The sequence below is a fragment of the Oratosquilla oratoria genome, chromosome 31 (genome assembly GCF_046742065.1).
Source record: "Oratosquilla oratoria isolate Oo_2021 chromosome 31, ASM4674206v1, whole genome shotgun sequence".
In the NCBI taxonomy this organism is placed as follows: Eukaryota; Metazoa; Arthropoda; class Malacostraca; order Stomatopoda; family Squillidae; genus Oratosquilla; species Oratosquilla oratoria.
In genome coordinates this window covers 43742945-43757413 of record NC_134807.1, presented here as the reverse complement: position 1 = coordinate 43757413, position 14469 = coordinate 43742945, and the positions used below count along the sequence as shown (strand labels likewise).

Below are 14469 nucleotides of genomic sequence, written 5' to 3'. Positions count from 1 at the left end.
AAATCATACAAAACAAAGCCCTAAAAACAATTACAGGCTGCACAAATACAACACCTACAGACCATTTACACCATGAAACAAAAGTCCTCAAAGTCAAGGACCACCTCGACATGAGAGGCACACAAACACTTGCCACAGCCACCACAAACACATCACACCTGCTACACTACATAGCAGAACACCCACACACACCAAGAAACATTAAAACAACACCCAAAGACCTTTATCACGCACAGATACTCTCTTCTCTTCCTCCACAACCACCAAATACCAGCCTCCGTAAACATATTCATAATCATATCACTCACCGCTCCATTAACACACTGAAAGACAACACACTGCTGCATGCCAGACCCCCTGATATCCACCCTTCTGAATCCTCTCTCCCACGAAAGGACAGAGTCCACTTGGCCAGACTGCGGTGCGGCCACCACCCAGCACTTCTAAGCTACCAGAAGAGGCTGGATGACCGCATTGTGAACAGCTGCCCAGGTTGTAACACTTCACCCCATACCATACAACACATAATGGAAGACTGCATTATACACAATCATGCACGCAAACAACACAACATACACTCTATAAAGGATTTGTGGGAAAACCCAGTTTCGGCTGTAGCATTCCTTGGGGAGACGGGACTGCTCGGACAGACAGTCTAGGGAACGACAACAACAACAACTCCCTTTCCACTCCTATTCTACTCCTCACCTCCTCATTTCTCACTCTATCCAGCCTATTAACCTCTTCATACTTCTCAAGTACCTCATCTCAAACACATTCAAACACCTCCTCTCTTATGTTCCATGTTTCTTCCCCACACAGTGCTGTCAGCACAATCACTCCTTCATACAATCTCCTCTTAGCATCCATTCCAAATGTCTATTTCTAATTACACTTTTTAATTCCCCAAGGCCTTTACTTGGTTCTCTCAATGTACATTCTACCTCTACCTACACTCCTTCCTTTCCTGCCACATTTGCATCCAAGTATCTAAAACTACCCACTTCCTCCAGTCTCTCTAATTTAATACTCACTTCCAGTCTACTGCCACTTTCACCCCTTGTACATTTCATCACCTTACTTTTACCCACATATATCTTCAATTTCCTTTTGCACACCTTCCCAAAGTCTGTTACTAATTTCCTCAATCCCTCCTCTGATTCTCACAAGTACAGTCTCATCACCAAACAACAACTGGCCTATCTCCCACTTTTCTCCATTTCCTTTCAACAATGCAACAAAATTCACCACCAGCATTTACATACATTCATATACCAAGGCTTTTTCTCCCTTACAAGGGAGGTAGCCAAAAAGGAAAAGGCATAAAATCATTCCCACCCATTCCATCCCTGAATACACTCCACACCCCTCCACCCTCCCTCTTATCTTAGCACCTCCTGGATGACGGGTCATCCCTGCACCTTGTCCACTGCCCTGGGTCAGAAGCAGTGTCGCAAGACACAGCAAGGCCGCTTCATTAAATCGGCGACCCCCCTCTCCGTCCCCCCATGCATAAAAGGAGAAGACGGGGAGAAATCCCTTCGGGCTGCGTCAAATTTTGCTCACACATACCTCACCCCCCATCCCCCTGCCCATTCCACCTCATGCATCACAACATCATCCATATACAACCATTCTCCATTCACCCCTGTCTTCTGTCCTCTCCCGTCCTTCTTCAACAGACATTCCCCTCTTCCCCAAAGCCCCTTCACCCCATCCATCCACCTCATCCTAGGATGTAATATCTTAAACAATTATTTTAGCTCGGTATTCGTAGACGAAACACCTCAAAGTGAACTCCAAACTGAAACCTGTGAAAAGTTTAGGGTAAACTTACTCACTACGGTAAATATAACAAAAGAAAAAATTAAATGGTGTATAGATAAACTCAAAGTTAATAAAACACCAGGGCCTGACGGTTGGCATCCAAGAAGCTTAAAGGAAATTAAAAATGAGATTGTTGTTCCATTAAAAATTATTTTCAAGAAATCCATCATATCCGGAGATGTCCCAAGAGAATGGAAGCTAGCTAATGTTAATCCCATATTCAAAAAAGGTGACAAAAAGAAACCAAATAACTATAGGCCTATAAGTTTGACTTCAATCGTAGGAAAAATAATGGAAACTATCATCAGAGATGCTATCGAACATCATTTAGAAAGTAACCGTTTGATAAATGATAGCCAGCATGGTTTCAGACAGAAACGTTCTTGTGTGACTAACTTACTCGAATTCTACAACAGTTATATCGAATTATGACAAAAAAAATTATATAGATTTAATATATCTAGACTTTGCAAAAGCTTTTGATACCATCCCCCACAAAAGACTACTGACTACATTAGCTTTACACGGAATAAGTGGTAGCCTATTAAGATGGACTAGTAATTAGTTGAATGATCAAAAACAGTTGTTTTAAATGGAAAAATGTTACCGGTGGAGTTCCTCAGGGTACCATTCTTGGGCCACTTTTATTCATAGTATATGTAAATGATATAGACCACAGACTAAAATCTATTGCTTCAAAATTTGCTGATGATACAAACCTGTGCGGAGTGGCAAATGATCACTTAAACCAATTAGATATTCAAGAAGATTTAGATAAATTGCAGCAATGGTCTGAAAAGTAGCTAATGAAATTTAACATGAGTAAATGCAAGGTAATGCACATAGGTAAAAACAACAATAAGTACGATTACAAGTTATTTGGAAATTCGTTAACAAAAGTGGATAGTGAAAAAGATCTCTGCGTAATTATCAGTAACGACCTCAAATCATCCAAGCAGTGTATTTCAGCCTCTGAGAAAGCAAATAAGATTCTAGGACTGATTGCACGATCTTTTGATTTCAAAAGTCCATCGCTCATTAACAAGCTATATAAATCGTTAGTTCGTCCACATTTGGAATATGCTGTTTCTGTATGGTCACCGAATCTCATTAAAGATATTGACAGACTGGAAAAAGTACAACGGCGAGCCACAAAACTGATTCCAAATATCAAAAATAAATCATACGAAAATCAACTAAAACATATGAATCTATTTTCCCTAAAAATGCATATACTCAGGGGTGATTTGATACAGGTCTATAAGATTCTAAAAGGAATTGACAACATCAAAAGAAACTAAATTTTCACACTAAATGTGAATCAAACAAGAAATAATGGTCTCTAACTACCCGGAAATAGATTCAATTTGGCAGTAGGTAGAAACAACTTTGCCAACCGTGTAGTTAATGAATGGAATAAACTTCCTGCACAGGTAGTGCAATGTAGTTCAGTTTGAAGCTTTAAGACATTTAGATAAACACCTAAGCAAGATGCTGTAATGATTATAATTTATTTTATATTACAGGTACTCCTCGTTTAAAGACGACAATTGGGACCAGCGTTGCCGTCGTTAAGCGAAAGTGTATACATATACGTACATGTACTGTATGTACAATGTCCAGCAATACATGCATCTTTATTTTTGTGTATTTTCCCTCTTTTATACAGTACATTAAAGCTTTATTTACTGTTTATTTACAGTAGTTAGGTTCCTGAAATTACCGTATATGACCAAATCCGCGTATGCTGACATTCCATATTGAATACCGGGGTATTTTTTTAGTTTCGACCATGGGCGCAATATAGCAATAGAAATTTAATTATTAATCTTGTAAATTAAAATGTATCAACATAATATGCAATTTTGTGGGCGGAAATGAAAGTAAAAAATACCATGCTACAAGAAAATATGCTAATGAACAAAGTCGGTATCATAGGATCGGGACGCCATCTTGTCGTCTGCCAACGTCTCTCACGAGGACGAGCCGGATGACATTTAATTTGCAGGTAATGATTTATCAAACACAGGTTAGGTTAGTTTAGTTTAGGTTAGACGGATTTATCATCCCTTCATTTCTTCGACATTGGCATCTATCATAACAAACATGGTGTACCATTCGTCCGACATGACTTCGTTACTTACGAAATTTGTTTTAGCACCTTTTTTTTCCGCTCACAAAATTGCATATTACGTTGATACATTATAATTTACAAAATTAATAATTAATTTTCTATTGCTATATTGTGCCCTTGGTCGAAACTAAAAATTTACCACTACCGGTATATACTGTACCCCAGGTAGTTTTTTCAGCTTGCAGGATGGTAATGTAGACCTAAGCTTCAGAACACTTTACCTCACAGGTAATATCCACCATACAAGTTCATTTATAACATCATACAAATTTGCCTCAGCCAACTTAATTATCGTACACGACGTCGTAACTTCGGGAGATTTACGTTAAACGAATGTCATAAAGCCCGTCGTTACTCCGAGTTGTCGTTAACTGAGTAGGTCGTTAAACGAGGAATACCTGTATTTGTGTTTGCTTTGTTATCATTTGTCTGTTTGATTTTCATTTATTATTAGTTATGTGTCAATTTATTATTATTCACTGTTTACCTGTTTGTTTGTTATTCAACTATACCTATGCATTTATGTATTTTGTTTGTTGCATACATTATAGTTTTTTTTATAATTATGATTTTTTTTTTGCATCCGACCTAGATATGGATCAAAAGGTCTCCTGTCGGCATGCTCCGCCTTTGTAATCCTTTGTCCCCTCATGTTCACTCCCTCCACATCTGCCTTCCACACTTATTTTACTAGTCTTTCTTCACTCATTCCATGTGTTCAAACCATCACTATATTCTTTCATCAACCCTATCTCCCAACTCCCTTTCTACCCGTTTTCCTCTGCACCTCATTTCTCACTCTATTGAGCCTAGTATCCCCTCTCATACTTCTCGGACACCTCATTTCAAACCCATTCAAACTCCTTCTCTCTTCCTCTCTTATGTTTCTCATCTTATGTTCCAGCGTGTAGCTTAGAAATTAAAAAAATAACATCTTACTAAATAAATAAGTTTGTCTTGATTCACTCGCTACTGATTTGGATTTCTCTTACTAGAATCCTTGACAATTCATCTTTTAACCCTTTAGCCATGTATCATGACTACTTGTTTACAGTAGCCACCACCAGGCAATTTTATTTGGTACTCAGTTACATTACCCTTAAAATTATACTTAACCCCTTCCATACGGTGCCGCACACGTAGGCGTCATGGGGAGCGAGTGTATTCGCGAGGCTGCCATATCGGCGTCTTGATTATATTTATTGTAGTCGCCCCTCCATAATGACATTCTTTCTAATTCTTTTGTAATCGCATTTTCTATGGTTATCAAAATTCACGGGTGAAGAGAGAACGATCGATATAAGCGGTGACTATATTTTATGATGAGAGTATTATTACGACACGTCGTACGGCTGGCATTGGCTGCTGCCACCGAGATCTAAGTCCATGACGCCTACGTGTGCGGCACCGTATGGAAGGGGTTAAAGCAAGTAAATTCAGTATGTTGAAGAGAAGGCAGTTATTAAATCTGAAAATTATCAGCCAAGGAATCCTAATCTCACAACTTCAAGGAATTGGTCTCTAGCTACATACTGCAGAATGAAACAATATAAAGATATAGCTACTGCATACCTTATAGCTATGTAAGAGGCAGCCATGCAATGAGTGAGGCTGCAGATCTCTCCCTGAGCTTTTTGCTCTTCTTTTAGCTTGTGGAGGCCATTAAGAAAGAGAGGGTCGGACCCATTTACCCATGTGTAGACCACATCTACAGGAAGAACACTAGAAAGCCTGTCAATAAAGTAACCAATAAGCATTACACTGGATGATTTAGGGTAGCTGAAATACATTTAATCATTTGTGTGTGTTCACCATAAGCTCAAGGGACACTTAAGTGGTTCCTTACTTTCCAAGAAGAGGCTGCTCCAGGATATTATCAGCAAAAATGCTATAAGGTCGGTATGCTGCCAGATCCACTTGGTCCTAAAGGGAACAAAGATATAGATCATAAGCTTCCAGACCTTATGACAAATATTCAATTTATAGCAAATCCGGGGTGGGGGGTGGGTGGGTGGGGGGGGGGGTGCAACAACATCAGAGGTGCATGCATGTGGTGCTATTTATTTCCAAGAAGCAGAAGTATTTGATGCCCACCTCACCAGATAGGGGATTTCACTGAAGTGAATAAAATCCAAGAGGAGCTAAGATGAGAGGTAAACAAGGGTGGTGGGTGGGAGTGGATTGGATGAGAGTGGGTGTGTACCTTTGACTTGGGTACTTCCCTTACAAATATATATATATATATATATATATATATATATATATATATATATATATATATATAACTACAAAGTAATGTAACACATTCATGAAATTCAACAAGAACCCACTGTGTTGGATAAGAAGAGGATCACAGTCCGTGATCGAAATATATGGATATCATCTATTTAATTTCTTCTTATCCAACACAGTGGGTTCTTGTTGAAATATATATATATATATATATATATATATAGATAGATAGAATGAAATTGCCTGGCAGCAGTCAGAACAAATGTATATGTAATTGTGAATGACAGAGAAAATGTTTACTGAAATAAGTTACCTTCAATATGTTTAGGGTTTCTCTTAGCTGAATAAAATTTCTTGGTATAAGCCAAAACAAGTAAGTCGCACAGAAATCAAGGATTACAAAGGCAGAGCATACCGACAGAAGACCTTTTGTTCCATAACTATGTCAGATGCGAAAAAATATATAATAATGATAAATAATGATTACAATTGTGTCACTGCAGATTACCTTAAAAATAACTCCTAATGAAATTAGCATTCAATTTTGTTCTTTAAATATTTAGTGCCAACCACCTGGCAGTTGTGGCAGTTGTTTTATTATATCACATCAGCAACATGAAATAAGCCGTATGTATGCTAACTTCATAGATGTATTTCAAGATGTGGTAAGAAAAACTCTACTTACAACCCAATGTGCGCAGAAGTAGCCAATGAAGAAGACTGAACCAAAGACAAAACATACAGCAGCTACAACTGGTGGAGGTCTAGCCATTACAATGTCTAATACAAGGCGGTTCCACCTCTTGCGGATGGTGCTCATTATCATCCCGATTGTTTAGGCTGAAGATGGCAACTCTTCCCCATTCATCATTACTGGAATAGAACATAATAATATTTTCAATTACATTTGTTGGAACAGAGTTTCTGTTAGAAAATATTTCAGTGCACAGTCTCCAATTGAAGCTGAACTTTCTTTTTGGGAACCTGCAGAGGGTTGCTCACAGGCGGCATATGTGACGCTGCACCTGCCTTCCCTGCTCCAAGACCACTGCCAAGATTCATACACTTTTTAACCTATAAAGTACTAACAGCACCTTCATGTGGTGGTACTGTGAAACAGTCATAGAGGATAATCTTTGCTGCTGCTCTTCAAATCCATCAACACCTTCACATCCAGACCCAGCCCAAGATATTTATCAATCAACTTTGACTCTTTTTCCTCCATTTTTCACATAGGGATGGATGAGAACAAGCAACAGCTACCTTCCACTTGAAGCAGACCCACATTAATAAAACATAGACAATAATTCAACATTTCTTGCAAGACAGATCTATAGGAGGACCTGAGATTTGTTTGTGATTACAATGAAGCTACAGACAGATCTCTAGTCCCTGAAGCTTTAGGTGGCATTAATTATCATTAGGATATTTTGACACAGCCCAAAGACATTTCTCCCCATCTTCTCTTCTCTCTCTCTGTCTCCCTTTTTTTTTTTTTTTTTTTTTTGCATGAGGGATGGGAGAGGGGGGTAACCAATTAAGTGAGGTGGCCTTGCTGTTGATATACCGTGTCTTGCTACATTGCTTCTGACTCAGGGCAGTATGCAGGATACAGGGATGAACTGTCATCCATGAAGAGCTAAGATGAGAGGGGGTAAAGAGTGGTAGATGGGAATGGAATGGGTGGGAATAGGTACATGCGTCTGACTTGGCTACCTCTCTTATAAAGAGGAAATCTTTTGGTATATAGAAGAGGACCTAGACAGGCAAGAAAAATTATAAAATTACAAGGGAAAAGATAAAAGTATAGTGGAACTTCCACTTACAAACCCCTCTGCATACAAATGATCTCAGTTGAGAACCTCCACCCAAACAAAACAAAGCTTCCACAAATGAACCTTGCCCCCAGATACAAATGCACCTGTATGCCTGGTGGCTATTTTGTGGAGGCTCAGCATTGCTCTCTACCTCCTACTTAGTTATGCACTTAGGACAAACCAGATAACATAAATATGGAAATATCTCAGTCTTTGTCTGTGCTTTTGTGTGTTTTTTTAGTGCTTTATTGCTTTGCCAGTGTTAATGCATCCTTACCAGTTCAGTATGGGGCCTAAGAAAACAGTAAAAAAGAGTGGAGGAGGCGTTAGTTGCCGCCAAGAGAGTCATAATCTTAGTGATGACGAGTTACCAGTTCCCAGAAGTGATTATATTAAACTTGTATCACTATGTGTCAAATTCGGTGTTTTTACTTTTAATGGTAAGGAATATAAAGACAACACAGAGGTCTCGCTATGGGAAGTCCTCTTTCTGCAGTGTTGGCCTGTCTTTTTATAGAAGCGTTGGAGGTAGATGAATATATAAAGATCATGGGTAGAGGCACCACGTGGTTAAGATATGTGGAGGAATATCGAAAAACAAAAAAGTTGCTGAAACTGATTTATCAACTAACGAAGTCATGGAGGTTGAATGATATGCCATGTTAATCTTGATAGATGCAGAAGTTGAAGAAATGAAAGGATAAATTAGTCTATTCTAACCTAACCTAACCTACCTTACTTATATTTTGTAATTTGGTACCTCAAATTGTAAAGATCATCCGGGTCGTCATCATCATCATCACAGATGCTGACACCCTGATTATTATTGTACCTGGGGCAATTAACAGACGACGGCAGAACCCCATGTTCTCTCAATAAGTCCAAGGAAGCCCTATTCACTACTGTCTTTGTAATAGTGCTTATCAACATCACCTGGAATTGGAGAACACCTGGTCCACAATGTGAAAGCCATCATCTAACTGACAGTGACTGGACTGGATAGGCGACAACATGGCATCTGGACTGTATCCTAGTGGCTTCGTTCTTTAGTAGATTTGCTTGGAGTAATTTTTTTTTTCCCCACCAAGAAAATTGCTTTTTATATTCATGTATTGTAATTTACAAAATTAATACTTGATATTCTAATGGTATATCGCTTAGGTGCACACAACTAAAATAATACCGTATATTCTCTTAATGCCATAATAGTGGTTCCCAGTACAAGCCTTGGCCTAGATAGTGACAAACTAATATCTAAACAGTATATAAGATCTGTTTCAGACTATGCTAGCCCAGCACAGCAGCACTTACCTCAAATTTAACACGAAATATGTCACATAAAACAAATTCCTCAAAACAATCAAAGACTGCCAGCAGAAAACAGGTACTGACCACATACATCCAAAGACCAATCTTAAAATTAGATATACAGTCAGTCTGAAGCCCCGTGTCTCTCTTCCAGGAAATCAAGTTTATTTCTTCAATATATACAACCACCTCAACATATAAAGAATTTACATATCACCAAACAGACATATTAACAAACCCCAGAACACTACAATATAACATATACCACAATGCCAAAACTGCCAACCAATTATACTAACACAAATGTACATGTGATTCACACTGACAGCTCAAGCTAGTCTGGAGCCTAACAGGATTCTGTAAATTTTTAGTTGGGTATTATTTTAGTTGTGCACACCTACATGATATAGCATTAGAAAATTAAATACTAATTTGATCAATAATAATACATGAACGTAATATGCAATTTTCTTGACAGAAAAAATAGAAAAAATAGAAAAACTTGCTACAAGCAAATTTACTAACAAATAAAGCTGCTAGGATACGGTATACACACCATGCCAGTGCAGTCACTATCCGATGACTGCTTTCATGTTGTGGACCAGGTGTTCTCCAACTCCAGGTGACATTAATAATCACTATTACAAAGACAATAGGGCTTCCTTGGACTTTATGAGAAAACACCAGGTTCTGTCATTATCTGTTAATTGCCTGAGATACAATAATACTCAGGCCGTCAGCATCAGTGACAACAATGACAACCCGGATGTTCTCTAGAATTTGAGGTACTGAATTACTAAACATTGGCTAGGTTACATAGGTTAGGTTAGGTAGAGTAGTTTAGAATAGATTAATCTATCATCCATTCGTTTCTTCGACCTTGGCACCTATAAAAACAAACATGGTGCATCATTCAACTGCCGCGACTTTGTTAGAGAATAGGTTTTAGTAACTTTTTTGTTATTGATTTCCGCCAAGAAAATTGCATATTACGTTGATCTATTATAATTTACAAAATCAATAATCAATTTCCTATTGCTATATTGCATAGGTGTGCACAATTAAAACTTTATCTTTAGTTGAGCACACCTACGTAATATAGCAATAGAAAATTATTTTGTAAATTATAATACATCAACATAATGTGATTTTCTTGGTGGAAACCAGTAAGAAAAAAGTTCCTAAAACCTATTTACTAACAAACGAAGTTGCAGCAGTTGAATGCTATGCCATGTTTGTTTTGATAGATGCTGATGGCTTAGAAATGAAAGGATGATTAATTCATCTATTCTAGCCTAACCTAACCTACATAACCTAAGAACATATGAATGAAGGAGACTGCAAGAGACCATAAGGCCTACACTAGGCAGCTCCATATCCATCACCACCTGTCATCCCCATCCATAAAATTGTCTAATAGTTTCTTAAAACAACTGATACTTTCAGCGGTCACTATATGGTTACTAAGTCTATTTCATTTGTTGACCACTCTATTAGTAAACCAATTCTTGCCTATTTCCTTCTTAGATCTAAATTTGTCCAGTTTAAATCCATTACTGCAAGTCCTGCCCTGTTGTGTTAATATGATAACATTGTTTGCATTACCCTTGTTAAAGCCTTTAATCCACTTGAACACCTCTATTAGATCACCCCGCACTCTGCATTTTTCCAGAGAGTGTAAGTTAAGGTGCCTAAGCCTCTCTTCATATGGCAAATTTCTGAGTCCATGTATCATTTTGGTCATTCTTCTATGTACTGATTCTAGTGAATTGATGTCCATTCTGTAGGACGGAGACCAAAACTGTACTGCATAGTCAAGGATGGGTCTAACTATCGCTAGACAGATTTTGGTAATTACCTCTGCACTTCTATTCATTACCATCCTAGCACTGTTTCCTCGTTTTAAGGTCCAGCCTCACTAGAACTCCCAAGTCTCTCTCACACTCAGTTTTCTCTAAAAGTGGGTTATCTAAGCTGTATATATTTTCAGGGTTGTGTTGCCCTAACCAACATAACCTAACCAATGTTTATTAATTTGGTACCTCAAATTCTAAAGATCATCCGGGTCGTTGTTGTCTTTATGGATGCAGACGGCCCGATTATTATTGTATCTCGGGCAATTAACAGATGACGGCAGAACCCTATGTTTTCTCGTAAAGTCCAAGGAAGCCCAACTGTCTTTGTAATAGTGATTATTAATGTCACCTGGAGTTGGAGAACACCTGGTCCACAATTTGAAAGCCATTGTCTAACTGACAGTGACAGGAGTGGACAGATGACAACATTGTGTCCATAACGTATCCTAGCGGCTTTGTTCATTAATATATTTGCAAATTATTTTGTTATTTCTGCCAAAAAAATTGCACATTACATTCATGTATTATAATTTACAAAATTAACATTTAATTTTTGAATGCTATATCATGTAGATATGCACAACTAAGATAATACCCAAAATTCTTGATTGAAAAAGACCAATATCATATTCATATGATTCAAGTTTTCTAGTTAGTAAAAAGATAGAAAGGACTAAAACCAGATTTTTAAAATATATTCAATAGAATAGAGGACCATGTTATATATTATAAATAACTACAACTGAATATAAATTATGAAAAAAAATTCTCACAATGAGTAATCAAGGAGTGGAACAAGTGTGAAGTTATCAACAGAAGCACTCAGTCTCAAGAGGTCTCAGCCAAGTTAGTGGACACCTTTAAAAGGCATGCTTAGGACCATTTGTCAAGCACATGCCACATGGAGGAACATTAAATGAGCCAGCATTGCCATTGGCTTACTGCTCCAATGATCCTCAATTGACTTATCTGAAGTAATCAATGGAGTGGTGCTGGTAAGAATGACAATTAGGTATATGGGGCATGAAAACATGGCATTGGTAACTCGATAGGTGCATGTTTACTTTGTTGGCCGCCTTCCACACAACCATGCAGTTCTGTCGGTACAGGCACAACTTCTCAGGTTAAGCACCGAGATCGGTTTCCTCAAAATCTAAGTGTGACGTGTTAGTCGATTGAACCTGCGGGTAGTTTAAATAAATTACAACAACATCGTCATTACTTTATACACACTTAACACAATACTCTGGTATTCCAGCCCGTCTTCTGATCACTTGTTTTCAACAACTTGCTAGTACCATCTCCTAAGTTAATCACTATCACCTCAAATGTCATTTTAACTTTAACTGTCAACAAACAAGTTCTTAAAGTACTGATCAGTTTTCAACCAGAGCTAGCTAAATTTAGCTATGTCTAGCAACAACAATTTACATCTGGCAGATAGTCGAAAAACATTCAACATAGTTCTACAAAACTAGGTACATTCTGACAGCTGAAATGTAATATAATTAACCTATTTTGATCTTATCTACCGTGTATATAGTTAATTAATGTATTGTTGCCGCCATATTCCAAATATGTACATAACCTTTTTCAAGCAGGCTTTGTTAACTTGTTTATGTTTACCAAGTTCACTATCTATGTACCAAGGGATTTCCACCCTTACAAGGGAGGTAGCCATGTCAAAAGGCAAGTATACACCCCAAACCATTCCACTTCCATCCAACATCCATTCCTCCCTCTCATCGTAGCTCCTCAGTCATTTTCACTATTTTCTTTCACAGTTTATCAATAATTCAAAATTTCTAGTTCTACTCATTTCTCTCAAATGGAAATATTTTTTCCTTTTTAAATTGTTAATCTTCTGTACTATTTTTACTAAAATGGGAGCACAGTTTCGAAACATTCTAATTCTTTGAACCAGATAGTAGATACCAAAAGTTACGTCTCCTGGAATACTCTTTCAGACAAATTCCAAACTCTGGGATTGTCCCGAAACCCCTGGACAGTGGAAGAAGGAAAGAGGTTAACTGGGGTGAGAATTTCTCGCACAATGGGATATTGAGGACGAGGGATAGCTGTAGTTGGGAGCCAGGATCCAAGAACTTCATTCGGGAACAAGTCGGGACCGCGCTTGCCCAGGGCCCTCACATGTTGGGGGGGGGGGGGGGGGGGGGTCTGTCTGTCAAACTTGTCAATCACCCTGTTCATTATGTCTGTGACCTGGCTGTTCACTTTATCACGGTGTGCGATTGTGTAACCATTACTAACCATCACCAACCACGCACGTAATCCACAGACATGCGACATGGTACTCACCTTTAGAAAGACCTGTAATCTTGCTGACTTCACTTTCCCAAACCAAAATATCTAACCCAAACACCAGACTAAACGCAGAGTAAGACAAACAGCGATGCCCCCACAATGTCACAATGTAGAATGTGGATTCATCGTCGTCCCACCGCTGCCCACCAGAATGTAGAATGTGTGTTCTCTACATTTGAATTGGTGGTAAATAGAAACTCAGGCCGAGTTCTTGGTTTTAATCGGTTCTGCTCTGTTCTCTTACATTCGGTTGTCGTTCTTGTTCTGTTCTAACTGCTACATACACGGCAAGCCCTTAGGAAACCTCGGAGGGTTGCCAGACACATATTAACATATATACAAATTTGTGAAAAGGATGTTGTTGCCATATGAGGCATATTGAGAAGTTGGGTCGCTTCGGTCGGTAGCGTTGTCGGTCGGTTGCGGGTGGCTGATACGAAGACACAGGTGGGCTATTGTTCACGGTAGAGGCTTGACCTGATACGCCGAGAATCTTTTGTTGTCAAAGGGCGTTGTCAAGAAGAGTCGGTTAGCTTGGTCCACAAGTCTCTTGGGAGATTTGTAGCTTTCGTCGAAATTTTCATCTTGTAGCATATTGGGCGTGCGCGCGCGTGCACGCCAGTATCGAAGGAAGATGATCAGCTACGAAGATTCTCAAGTCATCGAAGTGTTGCAATGTTGAATATAACATGGCTTGTTTTGTTTCAGTGCGGAATCTGTGGAAACTGTGTAGTGTCATGATGTTAACTGGGGATCCCGTGTCGAGAAATATTTTCACTTTGGTATAACTAGACTTAGCATTGAAGGTTAAGGAATCTGAAGATAGGTCTGGGATATCTAGGGTGTGTACCGAGTCTTTGTATCCTGTAGTCATAAAGGAGATGTATTACGTGAATGCCTTGCAGGAGATGTGTTACGTGAATGTCTAGCAGGAGATGTGGTACGTGAATGTCTAGCAGGAGAACTACCT

The 14469-nt window shown here is 38.6% G+C and overlaps 1 protein-coding gene across 3 annotated transcripts in view; it reads right to left on the bottom strand.

Annotated features, from left to right (window-relative positions):
- LOC143041528 (N-acetylglucosamine-1-phosphotransferase subunits alpha/beta-like) overlaps positions 1 to 12544 on the bottom strand; it is a 142691-nt gene extending 130147 nt beyond the window's left edge. For 2 of the 3 annotated variants that reach the window (XM_076213509.1, XM_076213511.1), the window contains exons 1-4: positions 12408 to 12544; positions 6879 to 7066; positions 5808 to 5884; positions 5534 to 5692 (exon numbers count right to left, since the gene is read on the bottom strand). In XM_076213509.1, coding sequence (XP_076069624.1) covers positions 5534 to 5692; positions 5808 to 5884; positions 6879 to 7019 — 377 coding nt within the window. In that variant the 5' untranslated portion in view covers positions 7020 to 7066; positions 12408 to 12544. Of the gene's footprint in view, positions 1 to 5533; positions 5693 to 5807; positions 5885 to 6878; positions 7067 to 12238; positions 12383 to 12407 lie in introns of those variants that run through there. The other variant, XM_076213510.1, reaches the window with a different exon arrangement.
- Positions 12545 to 14469: the final 1925 nt, after the last annotated feature.